Consider the following 19,289-nt stretch of genomic DNA (forward strand, 5'->3'; position numbering starts at 1 on the left):
CAGACACGCACCACGCTGGGGAAGGTTGTTGGCCCTGGCGTTGGTGAGCCTCTTTTCATCTGGACACATCAGGCTTTGCCAAATAGCACCCTTTCCCCGAAGCCCCACAGAGCTGGAGGCCATCCCCTCGGGAAAGGTGACTTCTTTCACATTTGCATAGTCACTAGACAGAGGTAACGCTACATTAGTTGCATCACGCGAGCTTTATCCGTGGTACTGCCGGAGAGCCCCTTTTCAGTGTGATTAGTGCTGTGGATAAAGAAATGTTTACAGGTCACAAAGCCACAGCGAATGCCTCAGACAGAATCTACAGAGCAGCGTTGGGTCCTTAATGTTTGTTTAAACAATCTGATGCAATAGCCTGTATAATCCTCTCCCATTAACTGTGGGCAGGATCTGTAAATACATCACTGCCAGGAGTAGAATATATTATATGGCCAAGGTCTTCACCTTACATCACAATCTGCTGATGTAATCAAGGCCCCTAATCACCTGACTTCGAGTTCATCACCAGGGTGATTATCCTGGATGGGCCTGACCTAATCAGGTGAGTCCTTTACAAGAGGGTCTAGGATCAGAAACTGAAGAAGTCAGAGATTCAAAGCAGCACGGAATTTCTCCTGCTGACTTTAAAAAAGCAAAGGACCACATTGTAGAAAAGGTCACATGGCAGGGGATGGCAGGACACCTCTAGGTAATGAGGGCCTCTGTCCTATACCTACAAAGAATAGAATCCTGCCCGACAACCAATAAGCACGGAGGGGGAGCTCAGCTTTCAGATGAATCCACAGCTGCTAGCCTGAGTTCCACCTGGCCAGACCCTGAGCAGAGGACCCAGTGAAGCCATGCCCAGATTTCTGACCCCAGAAACCGTGCTCTCATAAGTGGGTGCAGTGTTAAGCCTCTAAGTTTGTGGTAACATGTTACTCAGCCATAGAATACGAAAACAGGAAATATGGGCCCACGTTGCAGAAATAATCTGTTGCTAACAGAACTCACAGGGCTCTGTTTTCAGCCGTCCGTGAAAATTCCAACCAAGCCACACACAAATGTTAGAAAAGATACTTGTTTAGTTGTTTCCCAGACAGTTAGGTCCTGAAAGCATTGCTTCAAGGTCCCTCGTTTCAACCCTCTGTAAGCTTCCAGGCTTCACATGCTGCATGGGAGTGTGGATGGTGTGAGGAAAGGCATCAGTGCCCTCAGCCAACTGAGCTCAGCCGGGAGCTTCTGGTACCCCCGCCCCCCACCACACCTGGAGAACAGAAGCCACCATTCGCTGTGAGGGGAAGGGCGTTAAATGCTGGTTGGATTTCTGGTCAGGAAGCCTAAAAGAGCAGCGCTGGCCTATTTACAAAAGAGCAGACAATTTATATAAAGAAAGCTTCATGAGATCTCGCTAGATATTTTATTGTTATAAGCATGGACAGGACACAGAGCTGTATGCTGGCGTACTCTTGCGACATGATTTAATATCCCAAGTCATACTGTTAGAAACCTATAGCATCTCATTCCAAAGCTAACGTCTTTCAAATGATGAGACGCTATTTTCATTGACTTTTTAAAAAATACCCTAAGAGGGCACCTGGGTGGCTCAGATGGTTAAGCGTCTGCCTTCGGCTCAGGTCATGATCCCGGGGTCCTGGGATCGAGTCCCGCATCGGGCTCCCTGCTAAGCGGGGAGCCTGCTTCTCCCTCTTCCTCTGCCTCTGCCTCTCTCTCTCTCTTTCTCTCTGACTCTCATGAATAAAAAAAATAAAAATTAAAAAATAAAAAAAAAATTAAAAAATACCTAAGAAAGATAACATCCACTGTAAGCCCCTCCTTTATTTTGGACACTCAGGGAATCAGACTTCCATTGGCCTGGGTCACGGCTCCCTTTGGGATTCTGTCTGACATCACCTTCACGTGCCACAAATCAAATGCATTCCATCTACACTGGATTTCTGGGACCATACTTGTTTCCTTTTGTCTTCCCCAGTGGTTGTGACCTTCTGCTCCTCTCACCCCAGATAACTCCCTCCCCTGCGTCTGCACTTCCTGGTCGCTATGATCTTTCTCATCCCCATGTCACTTTTTTTTTTTTTTTGACCTTCCAACACTGATCTCTCTGAAGTTCTCTAAACAAACTACAGAAGGCTAGGATTTCCTAGTGTTTCTTAATTTCTGGCCTTAGCAGCTTGTATCCTGAAAACCCCGTGGGTCTTTATTTACCTCTTTCTCCATGTATAAGAAATGGGGAGGAGGGTGGCAGACGCAACTCCTTCAGGACATGGTGTGTTACACTGGACTTAACAGTATTCCCAGAGAATATTTCTGTAGCTTAGATTAATTGCTCCTTTGTGAATGCTCTCACCTCACAAGCTCTGAAGCATTAGCACAGATCCCTTTGCAAGAAACTGACTTAATAGAAGTCCTTTAATGCAAGTTAAGTTTTGGCCCATGGAACTGACTTTACCCACTGAGAGGTCAGGCACATGGGGAAGCCCTGGGCACTTTGCAAGCAGGGCAGACCACACATGTCACTTTGTACCAACATCAGAGCTGACATTCCTTCCTCCTTTTCCTCAGAAGGGGGATTGCCTTGCAATCATTGTTGATTGAGAACTAGTGAACACAGGACCAGGCAGGGTTCCTGCTTTCACGGAGTTCACAGATTCATGGACCACTCTCTTTTACAATATTGAATTCTATTTTTTATTTTAAGATATTCTTGGCAAACAGCAGTGGTTGAACTATGTATCTTGCAGTTGAGCAGAACACCAGCAAGTATGTCTCTAAGTTTTTGTTTTCATAGGTTTTCTGGAATTTGGATCTGGTGTTGTGGCTTGAAAGCTAGAAAGCACGTGCACACATATGTGTGCATGTGTGTGTGCTGGGGGTAAGGGAACGTGCCTTAGTTAATGCACGTGGGCAAAGGGCCAAATCCACATCCTATGAATGCTGCGAAGGTTCCTGCCATTATAGAGGTTGCCTTCACAACACAATGATTCCCAAAGGACCCCTACTGTTGTGGCTGGAAGTTCAGTGTTCCTTGTCCCATTGTTGTTTTGGAGCCCCTGCTGGGTGCTATGCTTTCTTTGGCCCATCATGTCACGATGGCCAGGCTCACACATTGTACTATATAACCTTACCTCTGTTATCCCTGAGATTATTCCAGGAATCAGATTTGTCAAAGCCATTCTCTCTTGAACCTCTAATTCTCATCCCATTTATCCTCCAACCTAGCGTCTGGCTCTGTCTCCTCGGTACTGAGTTCTGCCCAAAGCTGACCATCCTTGGAGAATTTTATAGCTTAATCATTTCCTTTGTGACAATTTCCTGGCAAGCGTGGGAGTAGATGTCTACGCTGTTTGTGAACGGGTAGAAACGAAGAGCGCATTTACTTGAAACACTACTAGGACTTCTATCTGCCCCACCCGTTTCTCCCCCTGAAGAAAAGAGAGGCAGGAGTAGAATTTAAAATTAAAAATAAAAAAAAGAGAGGTTAAAGAGTTAAAATAGTGAAAGAAAACTCTTTCGAAACTCAATAAATAAAAGGTTGCTACATCGCAGCCTCGTCTGTCCCACCTTCCTGATGGTTGGATCCTTGCTGGTTCTCAGTCCTTACGAAGACCCCACGGCCCACATTCCTCAAGTAGCCCCACATTTTTATTCCGTTTCACTTGTGTCTCTGGGATCAGACTTCAATTTGGAATGTATGGTTGCTGTGGGCTACAGCACATGCTTAACTTTAATATGGATGCAATTTTAATAAATATTTGTATTTTTATGAAATGCGCACACACACATATGCACATAATTCACAGACAACCAAATCCTCGGGGAAAGCTCCACCATCTGCTCATCAAGGTCAAGTGTTATTGGGAGCATAGAGTAGCCAACTGTAACATTTCATTTCAGAGGATTTCCGAGTGGTTGGAATAAACACAAATTAGACAATACAAAACTCTTACCGTATATTGGTCTTGGAACTTAAGGACTGAAAGAGCTAATACATAGGGAGCTAGACCACACACCAAGGGCCACTAAATCCACAGTAGCAACAACAGTGATAAACAACGCCATAAGATTATGAAAATCTATTCTATGATGCACAGGGAAGTACCTGGTTAAAGCTGTTAAATATAATACACGACAGTCGGGATCTGTTTCCAGTACAATATATCACATTCATATCACCTTATGTCACATTTGGCAAGTGATGCATATAAAAATATATATTTTTTTGCCTTCAAAAAGTGGAACATACCAAAAGATAAGGCTTTTCCGATAAACGGTAAAAAATGTAACTAGCAGTTGGATCTGCTTAGATCTGATAAAGCACGGCTATCCCATTTCCTCTGCCTGCTCCCTCCCCTGAGCTCAAAACTTCACGTGCACCAGCATGTGTGTGTGTGTTTAGCATCAGGAGAATTATATCTCCTTCCATGAATTTCTTGTAAATATTATTATCCACTTGAAAGCATCCTGATGTTACAATTTCCTCCCAATCTCTTCCCACTGCCTTTCTAAAAAAATGTTCTCTTGTAGCTAAGAAAATACCAAGAAAATACCAAACTTTCTCCATGATTTATTTCAGTTTCTGTTTTTGAGCCATTTTTATATTCTCCATGTTGCAGTATCAGAATAATTATGTTAACATGGAAATTTTTAAAATGTGGTTCTTAATTGTTTTTCTCTATATTTTTCTTTTTTCCTGTGTCCTTCCTTCTTTCCTCCCTTCCTTCTGAGAGTTCACTGAAGTATTTCCTGGGTACTAGCCTTGTGCTTATTATGTTAATCAAAGCTTATTTTTGTGCCCAACGTGTGAAAAGTAAAAATGTCTCTTTGAAATTCTATTTTACAATATAGACAGGGAAGTTGGGCCTCCGGGGACTTGAGTCTCACTTAAATACTGTACACATTTAGTATCACACAAGAGGTGGGGGCTGGGGCAGCAAATAAACTTAACAATTACGTTTAGTCTGTCTTTATGAAAGAAAGCTTCTTTTCCCTAATGGAAGAGGCTCTTCAGCATCTGCTCCAGGAAGCCTGCAGAGAAAACATTTTACCCACGGCTTTGAAAGGATTTTTTTTTTCCGAGCATATCCACTGTCCTTTAAAGAAGTCACATAGGTCGTTTTTCCTGTTCTTAGTTGAGCAAGGAGTAAGCACTGGATGTGTTTTCCAGGGATGAGCTGGTTGCTTCTGGGGTGGAAACATTGTACGTTCCTGAAAAACAGAACAGCAGCTCAGGCTTACGTGCAAGACTTCACGATCACTGTGGTGTGCCCCTCTCGTGATGTGGCCCCGAGGGGGGCTCTCCCTTGAGAGCCAGGTAAGCTCGGCCACTCCTGGAAACAAACCCATGCCTGCCCCACTCCCAAGACCCAGAAGGGCCAGAGAACAAACAAAGCCGTTGTTCTCAAGCATGCGTGGCAGCCGACAAGACAAGCACTAACTACTTCCCATCAAACCAGCAGCCGGATTTCTACATAGGACAGGGAGAACGTGAACACGGGCAGCCCTCCACATGCCACCACATGCACGGGCCTGGGGACGTCGGCGTGAGGGAAGCTCCCTGGTCCCCTTGGGTGGGCGTGACTTGGGGGAAGCTCCTGGGAGGGGCCCAGAGGCTGAGCTGGAAGGTGAGGGGAGGAAAGGGGGAAAAGGAAAGAAAGGAGTACAATACAAGGGAAGAAAAGGCAGGACCGGGAAAGAAGCAGAGGTCAAGGGATGCCAACAAAGGTGCAGCGGGGTGGGGGGGGGGTGGGCAGCCACGGTGCAACCCCAGGGGCCGGCATCAGCAGGAGGCAGGGACTGAGCATGGGGCAAGTGGGGGCGGGGTGCTGGGCAAGGAAGGGACACAGTGCCCACCCTACCATCAGATTGGTGAGCTGCCACTGCTAACAAGGTTTCCATCACTGCCTGGGGGGCCCTTTGGGGCTGCTGACAACATAAACCAAAGTTACAGTGATTATGGGACCTCAAGCAGGCCAACACGGAGCCTCATTAACAACCCTCGAGAGGCCGTGAAATGGCAGTGACTGGGAATCAATCTCAGGCCTTGGGACCTCAGGAGCAGAGCCCTAACTCCATCTTCAACTGGACTGACTCTGAAGCAAAGAACCCATTTTATTGCCCTTAGATTTCGTAATTCTGATTCCGTAGACTCATTTTGTAGAGTCTTCACTTGGATGCAAATGGTCAGCACGTTCTAGTGACATGCTGGCCAAGTGCCATGGTGGCACCGTACCCTGAAGGTTGGATCATTTCACAGCAGGCCCAAGCAGGGACGTTCCAAGGCAAAAGGATAGACCCTCCACTTTCATGAGTAATGCATCAAATCAAAGCCCCAGACACCAAGTCCTCTGGAGTTTTAACAACTGATAGGCATTCTCCGAATTTGATTTTATAGGAAAAGCCTTATTCTGGAATATTGACACATTTCTAGATTCTGCCTTTGTGAGATTTGTTCATTGTCAAGAAGATGGAAGCAGTTCTGGTGCTTATTTTCCTGGGCGTGGAGGGATGGTGGGAAGAGGTTTCAACTTGCCAGGTTAGCTGAGATCCGTTGCCCAAAATCATTAACATTATTTATTTTATACCTCCAAGGTAGCGACTTAGCTGTGCATGTTCCTAATAGAATGGATAACTTCCGTGATTCCTCCTATATATATGCACAGTTTTATAAATATCAATGTGCACCACAAGCACACTCAAAAAAAAAAAAAAAGAAAAAGGAAAGAAAAAAAAAGGGAGGGAACCCATAGCATGTGATCTTATAGTAGAGCTTTCTAAATCTATTTTTTGCTACACCTTAACCCATAAACATGACTTTCCTATTCCTATTTAACTTGAATAGCAAAGAGGGCGCCTGGGTGGCTCAGCTGGTTAAGCGTCTGCCTTCGGCTCAGGTCATGATCTCAGGGCCCTGGGATCGAATCCTGCAGCGGGGAGCCTGCTTCTCCCTCTGCCTGCTGCTCCCTCCCTGCTTGTATACTCTCTCTCTGTCTCTCTCAAAAGTAAATAAATAAAATCTAAAAAAAAAAAAAAACCAAAAAAACAAACATGAATAGCAGAGAACTCTGTGTTTGACAAAGCCAGCAATTTACAGTTCTCATTTTTGTAGTTGATACAGTTTTGATAGACAGCTCTCTGCAGGCTTGTCTAGATTCTCCAAATCTTATCCTTAAGTTATTATTAGTTGCCCACCAAAGGCAGTTGCCCTCTGTACCAGCCTCCTGGTGGCTTGGGAAAATGTAAGCAAGCTCCTGTATTTGACCTCTGCCCCAAATGAGGCTATTGCTGGTAAATGCCTTAAAGGGGGGAGTGGGAAGGTAGGGGTGTGAGATCCCCCATCAGGGCAAATCTGTTTGAGTCAACCCAAGGTAAGTGCACTAGGAGGGACCTAGAAGTCACTACGTACCTGTTTTACCAAACAAATTGTTAAATCTTCTTGATATTGGAGAACTCATAGAAAATACAGGTGTTGATGAACCTAGGGATGTTGACTAAAAAAGAGAAGAAAGACAGTTACAAAGCAAATGTTAAACCAAAGTCCTGTTTTTTTGTAGGATGACGCATTTGCTGCCCTCTACTCACTGCCTGCATCTCTCAGTCCACTTGAAAGTGAGAGCCTGGTGGAGCGTGAATTTCTACTTCAAACAAATCAAGTAGGAGAGTCACTTTGAAACACTGGACTCACATCGGCTTTTGGAAAATAACTTTCAAATACATGTTTTACTGTTCAGTAGGGTTTGGTATCTTCTGACATGTGATGACAGTCAAATACGTTTAAGTGCAATAGTTATTTTCCAAAATGAACTACAGAAAATCTATTCATCATTATTCCTCACATTGTATTCTCTAGTGCCTTAAATTTCCCCAGAAGATTTCTTTTTTCCCCTTGAATTTTGGTTTTTGGCCTCCAATTGGTATTATCTGTGCTATCTGATCCCTATTTAAAGATGTGGGACAGCATCTTAATGGAAGTTCTGTGGCTGACTTTAATAGGCAGAATCGGGTACAAAGCAAAAACAGTGGAATAATAATCTATGCTGAACGTGGGTGTGGAGAGAGAGGGGTTTTCAAAAATCTCTACAAAAGAAAGACTGACCTTTGAGTGCTGCGAAGACCATCTTGACAGTGAAAACTTCTTTAGCAACGCTTCCTGGACCTACAATTGTTTAAAAGAAGCCATCGTAAGTTCAATATGCCGCAATCACTGTCGACTTTTCTAGAAGCATGAAACTGTCATTGTTCTTACCTTCTGATCCCAGAGGCAGCCAAAGAGTAAAATGAATAATCCCTGAAAAAAAGAATAGGGAAGAAGGACATTTTATTCATATTCTATTGCCCAGCAAACCAAGAAATATCGTCAACCAGGCATTGAATTTGTACTACCTCTCCCATATCTGTATTTATGGAATGAGTCCAGGGGATAATAATGTTAAAAGGAATGCAGTAGGTCCACACCAGGGGACCTTAAATGTTATCATGTGAGAAGGATATTATTCTATTTCCTTATCCTTGCCTCCTCATGGCCTGGAGGGCCTGCTGGTTGAGCTGTTGAATGCACCTTTTCTATCTACAGTAGTGCTCACGTCATTGTGATGAGAACCTGGGGCCTGGGGTGAAATAATCAGTCCCTTGTAGTCAAGTCATGCTATACACTTCATTAGGCATGAGCCTTATAGTTTGAAGCCATGGACCCAGTAGCAGAAGTTAGGATTTGTGTGGCCTTGGCATGAGCATCTGGGACCGTGTCTCAATTTCTCCTCCTTGCCAGTTCATGGGAGCCCATGCTTACCACCCACCTGCTGGCTGAATCAGAATTAAGCATTCCCTTCCTTGCTGCCTGTACCTCTGCTAAAGCTCTTCTAACAATGTGGCTTGTATTATAGTTCGTTATGTGCTACAAGAGAACAGTGAGTGTGTCTTTTTCATTTTAGTAAAATAGAGCAGAATGTCTACCTTACGTAGGGCATTCTTTCTCTCATTCTTCAGCAAATGTTTCTAGAGAACATACTATGTGGTTCATGGCATTCATTTTATTTACCAGACGGTTATCGAGCACCTACTCTGTGCCAAAGTCTTTTTTAGGTACTATTAGGGATAGAGTGGTAAAGAAGACAAATGCTATCCCTGAATTCATAAAGATAGAGCTCATTTAATGCTTGTGGAAATTAAGTGGAGAAATGATGTGGTTTAATAGTGGTATTTTCATTTAGGAGATAATAAGTGGTATCATGATAATGTTGGGTAAATAGCAAAATCCTGTGTAGGGAAGGGACTTTCCTCTTACTTGTATTATCAGGGCCTTTCGAAGTGACTCATGCATGCAGCTAAATTATAATGCAGGTGATAAGAGCTATGAGGTTCCATGGGAGCAGAGGAATGTGTCCCTTCTATCTCACTGAGTTCTTGTAATTCCCCCTCTTTAGGGCTAGGGCCTCCTCTGAACTAAAATCCTTCCCCATTCCTACCCCTGTTTGTGTTTCTATCATTAATTTTTCCCACCAGTTCAGATACTTCCTGAGAACCCTGCCCTGCAGAACTTACCTGAAAGGCATTGAGTAGTGTAAATATAATATGGAACACAGCATTGCTTCCTTGGAACACAGTGGCAAGGCCAAAACCCCAGGTGAGCCCCAAGAGTGGCGTGAGGACCCCAATGCTCTTGCTGATCTGAAACAGGCTACTCTTCTCCTGCTTGCTTGGCTTGTCTCCAATGGAAGGTCTCAGGATCTTGGAGATGACCACAACTGTGATGGTCATGTTCACTACCACGATGATCAGCGCTGGGATGACGAAGGCCAGCAGGGCCTTGGTATCCTCCCAGTTGAGCCAGCAGGCATTCTTCCTGGTGTAGACTTCTTGGGGCTGGGTGGCCCCTACTGTGATGACTGAGATGACAAGAGGGCAGCCATAGCCAAGAGAAAATGCAATAGTCTTCTGAATGGACTTGCTTGTGTCATGCAGGATGAAAACCAGGCGGTAGAAGAGCATGAGGCCCAGAGTCAGCATCCAGAAAAAGACGCTGAGGTAGAAGAAGTGGATGAAGAAGGTGGCGGCCACACAGGCTGTCTCGTTGAGAGGGTAAAAATGGTCGTGGATGGCAGCAGCCACAATGAACCAGATGTCAGCCACCAGAAGGGAGGTGGCAATGTTCACTATGCAGATGTGGCGCATATAGGAAGTCCGATTCTTGGTTACTGATTTCCACACCACGGCTTCCACCACTAGACAGGCTGCTAAGCTCAAGATGGAAAAGCACAACCCAATGTAGGAAATGATATCCAGTAGTATTTCCAGGAGGGAACCAGGGTATGGAGAGTCAGGGGACATGAGGATGGAGAACGATGTGAGGTGGTCACAGATGCAGGAGACACTGTCCCCATCGACTCTGTTCACATAACACCCACTACTATCCCACCCCCCTGTGTAGTTGGCAAGGTTGAAATTCCAGAAGACACACTGTGGTACTCCACCTGAAGGGTTGATGTTCTTAAAAGTCATCGAAATCCGGAATGGCAGGGTTATATTGTGGCTGACAGTAGTTGTCATCACTAAGCTGTTTGCAACGTTCTTTCCTTGCCCATCCTGAGTGAGGATGGTTTTGAGAGTTGGGAAAGCGACAGTGACAACAGACGAACCCCACTGCAGGCTTCCCAGCTCGCACTTGTCAATGGCCACATTGCCCCAGAGGTCCAAGTCCGAGAAAACAAAGTTCTGTTTGTAGGTTTTTGGAGGGCCAGGTTTTATTACCATGCTCCTCATCTGCACATTCGTTTGGTTGATAGACAAAAAAGTGCTATCTTCAGACTGTAATGCTCGGGAAAATCTTTCTACTGAATCCAGGAGCTGTGAGCTCTGGTTGGTCTGTTGCTGTTGGAACACCTTCCAGGTACTCAACATGGGCTTGCTGAGGATGGTGTTAACCGTAGAGAGAACGTTCTGTAATTGACATGGCATGGGGTCAAACCAACCAAATTCTTTCAATCATAAAAGAGAGAAAAAGTAACATCTCCATGGAAACTGGTTGCATGGGTAAGAGGAAAAGAGAAGAGAAAAATGAGGCATCACGGGCTATGGGGATCTGTGTCCCTCCTTCTTACGGCAGGGAGTTAGCAGAGGATGCATCCCCAAGGCTACGAGACCTCATCAAACATTGACCAAGTACTGCGCCCCCTCCCACCGCCAAGGCCAATTGAGCAGGCTGGTAGAGATATGTACTCACTGTTTTATTTTATTTTAAATCTCAAGCCTGTAAAGAGTGATACTTCACCAGCAAGGGTGAAGTTGTTTCAAAAGACCCTCTCTAATGCTGAACACCAAATTGCTGGCAAAGGCATCATTCCTTTTTTTTCTTTTTGCTAAACATTTTGATTTTCTCTCCCATAAACTTGGGCTTCTCATTTTCCATTTGGGCTTTCTCTCATTGTAATTTCTTTGCCCTCCTTTGCCTTGTTCTGTTCAATCTGAAACTATGAGCCTTGTAGTTTCTTGAATGGTGGTCCCCAAAAGAACATGTCCTAATACCCAGACCCTGTGAATGTGACCTTATTTTGAGAAAAGGTCTTTGTAGTTGTAATTAAGTTAAGGATCTTGAGAGGAAATCATCCCAGATTACCTAGGTGGGCCCTAAATCCAATGTCAAGTATCCTTATGAAGGACAGAAGAGGAGAAGATAAATGGAGAGGAGGAGACCACGTGAAGACAAAGGCAGAGGATGTACTGAGGCAGCCGCAAGCCAAAGAGTGCTGGAACTACATGGAGCTGGACGAGGCAGAGAAAGTCTCCCCTGGAGACTTGGGAAGGAACGTGGTCTGGCAGACACCTTGATTTCAGACTTCTAGCTTTGAGAACCATGAGAGAATAAGTTCCTGTCATGGTAAGCCACCCACAGTATGGGCATCTGTTACACTCGCCATAGGAGGTCCACATAACCTCCTTGGACCCTTGTTCCCCAAGCTGCTTGCCAGGAGCCTCTGCCTGTGTTTGGCCACTGGGAAGCACTGGCAGGAGATGAGAGGGTAGGAGAAGAAAGAAGTTGAAATATATTTTCCTATGACCCACCGCAGTCATCCCCTCACCCCCTATACCCAGATACCATCTTCAGCACATCTTTGGTGATAGTTCTGTTGCTCCTGCTAGCAATCCCTCCTCCAAGGTTTCATTCTCCCTCTGCTGTAGGTACATTCTTTCCTCTCCTTTCCCCTTTAGTCCTCAGGGTAGTACTGGCTTCTATTTTTTTTTTTTTTTCTTTTTTATCCCTGGCTTGACCTCTGTAAATATCCTTTCATTAAAGTCTCATCATTTGAACTCTTCATTTGAATTCTGGGTGACTCCTCTCAGAACGCTGAGTGCCTCAGAGTTCATGGTTAGTGCTAGACCACTGAGAATCCCACCTTATACATAATATTCTGAAAACCTTTCATTCCTGGTTTTCTTAGAAAGCAGGTAAGAATACATTCTACTTTTTTTTTTTTTTTTAAAGATTTTATTTATTTATTTGACAGAGAGAGACACAGCGAGAGAGGGAACACAAGCGGGGGAGTGGGAGAGGGAGAAGCAGGCTTCCTGCAGAGCGGAAAGCCCGATGCGGGGCTCGATCCCAGGACCCCGGGATCATGACCTGAGCCAAAGGCAGACGCTTAACGACTGAGCCACCCAGGCGCCCCAAGAATACATTCTACTTTAATGAAGAAACTAAGACGGAGATTCACTAAATAAGTCTTTTTAAGATCCCCAAATGAATATTAGAAACACCCCCTGTGACCTTAAAAGCCATAGCTAACAAAGCACAAAGCATGCTATGTGACCCTAAAATCCAGAGTATTGCTCTAGAGAAGACAAAGAAGGAGCTGCAATGGGGACGAGTTGCGTTTCTTGACTACAAGTCCCAACGGGTGAAAAGAGGAGACCCAAAGCTCCTGTAAGGTCTAAACCAACTCACCGTCATCATTTCTGAATTCACTTGGGTTGGAACTGTTGAGAGCAAATCCAGGATGTTAATGATGGCTCCCAGGCTCCCAGGAAATGAGCTGACTTCATGTTTCACCTTGCCTGTGCTGACAGAAAGATCCTTCAGGTATGTGGGGAGCTTCGTATCCTGACAGGGGCTCTTGATCAAATCCTAGGAAAACAAAAGCCAACACAAACAGACAAACAAAAAACTTGCCAGTCAGTCCTGTCATCAAATCCTGTTGATCTACCCATGATGAAAATTTCTTACATCTGTGGTTTCTTTTTTTTCCTCCACTCCTATAAATATATCCTATAAGATAACTTATCTCTTCATTTAATCTGTGTGCTATTCAGAATAGAATAAGACCTCACAGGTAGAAGGGGAATAGTAAAACACATATCAATCTGATGCTAAAGGAAAAGGAAAGGAGATGTGATTCCTAGAGAACTAGATTAAAATTGAGTAAAATTATCCCTTGATGGTCTGTATGGAAGCACATTTGCTACTCTGCTTTTTCTCATCACTTACTTTGCTGACCCTTAGAAGGGTGACTCTCCATCCCAATTTTCCTGGGACAGTTCTGCTTTATATCTGCTGGCCCAGTGTCATTATTACTAGCACCCTCTTTTATTTTCAAAATGTGTCCTGGTTTGGATGGTAAATTATATGGTCACCCTATCTATAATGATCCCACTTCTGTTTCCTAATTATCTAATCCCCACTTAAAATTAGAGAATGAACTCCAATTCGACCTCCTCCCTAAAGAACTTTGATGAGTATTCCAACACATCGGAGTTTCTTCCTCTGACTGCCTAAATGTTTGTTATTTTTTTTTTAAAAGATTTATTTATTTATCTTAGAGAGAGAGAGCACGAGCTGGAGGGGCAAAGGGAGAGAGAGAATCTCAAGCAGCCTTGTGCTCAGCGTGGAGCCCCATGTGGGGCTCAGTCTTACGACCCTGAGATCAGGGCCAGAGCCAAAACCAAGAGTCAGATGCTTAATGGACTGCGCCACCCAGACGCCCCTGTAAGCGTTTGTTATTTAACATACTTTACATTTATGACATTTCTACCAATGTCAGCTTGTGTTTTAATTTAAATACCTCTCCAATTAAATTATAAGCTCCATAGCAATTTGAAACATGTCATATTCCATCTGATATAGTATAATGCCTAACATAGTATAAGTCATAAATTGGCACATAGTAGGTATTCAATAAATATATGTTGAATGGATAAATCTGATAGACCAACAGGCCCCGTTTCCACTGAAAATGTATCTAGGTATCTAGAGTTGGGACCAGGGCCCAACGTTGAGTTCAAATTATAGTATTTCTATCTTTCTCAATTAGGAAAATTCATATCACTGATGCATCCTCATCAAGGTCCAACTCAGAGGCCAAGTTTTTCAAGCAGAGCTTCCTGATTATCCTAAGCAAAATCAATGTGTATAGAACTACCCAACTGGATTATGTCCTCTAGCAACTACAATAATGCTTTGCACCTAGTAGGTATCTTAATGAATTTAGTGTAAGACAAGAGGAGAGACAGAAGATAATTAGATGAGACACAAATCAGTATCACTCCTTTTCCTTAATTCTTCTTCCAAGGGTGAGAGTATTTGGAACCACTTGTCTAACAATGTCATTAACTATAAGTCTACCAGTTGCCTCTTCAGTATTTATTTATTATAACTCATGGCATTTTAGGAGTCCCTACTCTCGACAACTTAAGTATGAGGTAACATTTATTTATTTTCCCACGAAGAAAAGAAAGGAATTCTCCCCTAGTACGTGGCAGGAACCTCTCTTCTAGGTAAGAGAGGCAGGCTAGTACCATCATTCATAACTAAAGGTTCCCTCTAAAGATGGAAGAAATCTCAGACCTATAGAAGCATAAAGCCCAAGCATATTTTTTTTTTTTTTTTGCACTGGTGAACCGTATTTTTTATGTATCTCCTCCTTCTGAAAAGATTAGAGCTACTTGCTTGATACCCAGATTATTCAAAGGAGAGTGGTAAGAGAAGATAATTCCACCGGCACCTTGGAGGTAATAGGAACAAGGCACTGAGAAGTCAAGGTCAAGGTATACAGCTGGTCCCAGAGTAGAATACATATTTTGTTGTCTCCACATTTGTACTTAAGTAAAATGTAAAGCATTTCTAGGATTGCGTCTTCTTTGGAAATAAATAAAGTAGCTTTGGGAGCAACACAAACCAGCCCAAGGCCCATTTGCTGAAAAATATGGATAAGCTAGACCCACCTCCCCACCAAGAGCTCGGAGTCAAAGATTTAAGGATCACCTTGGCCAGCTGGAGCAGACTATTTATTGGGGCAGAGATGCAGTCATTTTTCTTCACCTCCCAGTGGGAGCCTACACATTTGTAAGTCATGATCCCGCCAGTGGGACCTCCAGGGCTGCTGGGTACGTTTGAGAACTGGCATAGTTTCTGGATGACTTTCCCAGGCTCCCCAACACCTATTGTGGGATCTCGGCACATGATCTTCTCTCCTGCATTGGAAACACGGAAATAAAAGGGACAATTTGAAAGGAGGAGAAAAGATAGTCAAAATAGGGTCTGGCCTAGCTGTTTGTTGCTGTTTGAATTTATTTTTCTCTTTAGTTTCTGTGACCTTTTCAGAGTTACCCACTTTCTTTATTTCACGCCTGATTTTCCAAAGCCCCTTTTAGTGCTTTTGACACAAATCTGACTTTCACCTGCACTTGCTTTTCCTAACAGAATTTATTTCCTCTATGCCTCATCCCCACCTCTAATCCCTGAGAATATTCTCTCTGCTGCTGCCTGTAAAATCTAACCCACAGAAAAAATCACGAGAGTTTAATGTGTGCTCAGCCAGATAAGAGATAATCAGGTTACCAGGAATCTCAGGGACAAAATGCCTTAATCCAAGGGATTCTCAGCTCCAGCATATTTGAATCACCTGGGGAGCTCAGAAAATACCAATGTCCTGGTTTACTCCAGCCCAAACAAATAAGAACCCCTCGGGGCTGGGATTTAGGCATTGGCTGTGTTTCTAACTTTCCCCGGTGATTCCAGCATGCAGCCAAGGTTGAGAAGCACTGCCTTAATTCACACATATAATTAATAATGGGAATTCCAGGTACCCATGACCTGAATATTCTAAGCAATATTTGTAAATGTTTGTTCCTTCTGGCTTCCCTTAGAGGTGACGCTATTTCATGTCTATTCAAGACCAGATCTGAATGGGAAAATGACATTTGTTGCAGAATCTCTGATCTTCCGGGGACCTTGATTCTCTGGTGATAAGATCCCTTTCTCACCAACTTACAAATTTAACATTAATTGAGTTCTCAATCATTGTATAAAATCTTGAAGTACGTAAGTAATTTCTTACTAGGAAAAGGAAGAGGAATCAGACCTCGTATGAGGAAAGAGAAGAACAAAGATAAATGGGTGAAGATGGCGGCGTGAGGGACAGTGAAGAAGTGGTCTTGGCTGCCTCCGGAAGAGGTGTTCTTTGTAGGGTCAGGGGACAGTAACTCAGAGAGACAAGGAACTCTAAATTGCTTCCTACCTTGGTGTCCAGGGCTCAGTTACCAACACATATTCTCATATATCACAAATCATTCAGTAAACCCAAACATGAGTTGTGATAGAGCCATGAATCCTTCGGATATCAGAGGTCCTATTACAGACAAGATTTCTGGAGGAGGGGTTTGCTTCTGATGGAAGCCCAGGACCACCCTTTATTCACTTGCCTCTCTGCTGCTCCTGAGGAGAGCTCTTGGTCCTGGGCTATTACAGAAAGGGCCATAAACCATGACCTCCTACCTTGAAAATATTATGCGGGGGGATATTGGCTCAGTCATGACAAAGGATGGGAAAGATGGTTGCCTACTTTTTAGATTGATTCTTTTCATGTAGCCCTGTCTAGTGGGGACACCCTTCCTTGGCTGAAACCTCAAAGGGGTCTCAGCCTCATAAAGACACTATGCACTGCCCAGTCCAGTGCTTTGCCTCTCAGACTCCTCAGAAATAGGGCTTCATCCGCAAGACTTTCTTGATTACTTCCTCCGCACTATCACCAGCAGAGTGAAACCCAGCAGCCTCTTCTGCCTGCCCACACGGTCTCTAGTTCAGCCCTTACCACATTAGATGTGATCACATTTTTTATCACACCCATCTTTCCCCTACACCTGAGGCTAATCCCCATGGCTTAGCTGTTGTTGTTGTTGTTGTTATTGTTGTTTTCCAGACCCTCTACCCTTAGCCCAAGGCTTGCCACATGAAGGTGCTCAACATCTCTTTATTGAAGGGATGCATGAGGGAGTGAATGAATAAATGAATCCCTGCTCATGACTATCACATTTTAAAAAAAATTCAAATGCTCTTACCAGGAACCAGGTTAAGCTTCATAGATGAGCTCCGGACTGAATTATTAGCAGCATTGGTAAAGTGACAAAATATGTCCAGCTTTTTTGGACACCTGGAAACTGAGCTTGCCATGAAATTGTATTTGTAACACACTTGCTTTCCTTTAACTTCTTTTTCTGAGATAGAATTATTAAAAGAATCAAGTCACAAGATGAGTCTCCAAAGCACACATTTTGTTAAACTGATCCACTATGGATAATGTGTCCAAACTTTTCCAAGGCATGTGCCACATTCATTTCTGATGTGGTTTTAAAAATGCCCCAGCCAAGAAGTAAGTCAGCCCACACTTACCCGGTGCTCGCCTAACATTTACCTCCACCATTCATGACTCCAAATCTGTTCCCCGTACAGTTTGGACAATCCGAATGCCTTTCATCATCCCTCTCCTCCCTCTGCCTATCCAAATCCCATCATGCCCTGTGCATTTTTCCTGTCCTGCCTTCACCTCATTGGTTTAGCATCACCTTTTTATGGGTCTGTCTCCTCCATTAGACCATAAAGTCTTAGAGAGAAGGTACCTGGTCCTATTTATCATTGTATCTCCCAATGCCTAGCTCAGTATTTGGCACATTCAGAGCACTGAATGCATGCATGTTAAACATGGAATGTTGAAATGCTTAAATACTCCAGTACTGGGATGGATTCTATATCCTCCTATCACCCAGCCTTCTCTAAATCCTCATCTCTACTGGCTCCTGCTTTTCTGAACTTCCAGTGTTCTTTTGATCTGCATTGCTCATTTTGGAAACTTAACATTACATGAATCATCCTTTATGACATGAGCCCTTCCAGCTAGATAGTAATACTTGTGCCCCAACTCTTGTGTCCCCTTTTCATTGCCTACTATGGTGTTTTGCATTGAGTGTGTCCCCACAAATGGTTGTTCAAAGAACGAATAAGCTTGTAAATCCCTCATGAAGGTGTCTCTGTGTTGAGATTTGGAGTTGTGAGCTCACATTAGGTTCACCTTAATCTGTAGGAATCCTGAGGTATCTGGATTGAGGGTACATTCTACCTTAGAGGATTCGAATTTTTTTTTTTTTTTTTTTTTTTTTTGGCCAGGTACCATTGGGTGTTACTCATGGACCACTTTACGTTAGTTACTCCTCAGCTTGGAGTCCCGGGCCATGGAGGCAATATAAATTCAAACCCAAACCTGAGTGAGGGCAGGACAGTTGTAATTCTCCGGGGAAATTTTTGTCCACCTGGAGATGAGGCCAAGCTCTTAACTCTGGCAGACAAATTTTGTTTTTCTACTTATCCTCTTCCTGAGTGAGCATGTCACCCTTTGAGGGTCCTGACATTGTGCTGGTGACATGGGGTGCCTTAATCACTGCATAGGGAACAAGGCCTTTCTTTCATGCCCTTCAGAGCCTTAAAACCCAAGGTTCTGGGACGCCTGGTGGCTCAGTGAGGTAAGCATTTGACTTTGGCTCAGGTCATGATCCCGGGGTCCTGGGCGCAAATCCCATGTCAGGCTCCCTGCTTAGCCGGGAGTTTGCTTCTCCCTCTTCCTCTGCCCCTCCCCCTGCTTGTGCTCTCTCTCTAGCTCTCTCTCAAATAAATGAATAAAATCTTTAGGAAAAAAACCCCAAGGTTCTGGGTTTCTCATACTGGTCGATGCCCTCAGAAAAGCCCCAGCAGTAGCTAAAGCATTTCTATTTTTCTTTTTCTTTATGTTTTTGGCCCTTGGGTATTTCTCTCACTTTCTTGGATGCTCAGCTGTGCATTTAAAAGGATTTCTGTGGTGTTTTTATAGCATGCTGATTCATAGCACGGAGGGAGGGACCACCAGAATACCTGATATACTGAGGAAGCAGAAGGCCTGTGGAGATGTCTTAACACTGTCTTCGACAGCTTCCACTAAAACCCATGGGCTCCACCCTCACAGACCCTCAAATTCTGCCACAAACCCACAAGC

At 44.0% G+C, this 19,289-nt stretch overlaps 1 protein-coding gene across 11 annotated transcripts in view; it reads right to left on the reverse strand.

Moving 5' to 3' along the window:
• Positions 1-3,943: 3,943 nt before the first annotated feature.
• Positions 3,944-19,289, reverse strand: part of ADGRF5 (adhesion G protein-coupled receptor F5) — a 99,390-nt gene continuing 84,044 nt past the window's right edge. For 7 of the 11 annotated variants that reach the window (XM_081828390.1, XM_081828392.1, XM_081828391.1 and 4 more), the window contains 7 exons: positions 17,329-17,484; positions 15,254-15,462; positions 12,941-13,120; positions 9,544-10,938; positions 8,249-8,290; positions 8,099-8,158; positions 3,944-5,211 (listed from right to left, as the gene is read on the reverse strand). In XM_081828390.1, coding sequence (XP_081684516.1) covers positions 5,011-5,211; positions 8,099-8,158; positions 8,249-8,290; positions 9,544-10,938; positions 12,941-13,120; positions 15,254-15,462; positions 17,329-17,484 — 2,243 coding nt within the window. In that variant the 3' untranslated portion in view covers positions 3,944-5,010. Of the gene's footprint in view, positions 5,212-5,861; positions 5,929-7,408; positions 7,494-8,098; positions 8,159-8,248; positions 8,291-9,543; positions 10,939-12,940; positions 13,121-15,253; positions 15,463-17,328; positions 17,485-19,289 lie in introns of all 11 variants that reach the window. The other 4 variants (XM_031030458.2, XM_006727568.3, XM_031030475.2 and 1 more) reach the window with 2 other exon arrangements.

The sequence above is a fragment of the Leptonychotes weddellii genome, chromosome 8 (genome assembly GCF_054177405.1).
Source record: "Leptonychotes weddellii isolate Sample4059 chromosome 8, ASM5417740v2, whole genome shotgun sequence".
Lineage (NCBI taxonomy): Eukaryota > Metazoa > Chordata > Mammalia > Carnivora > Phocidae > Leptonychotes > Leptonychotes weddellii.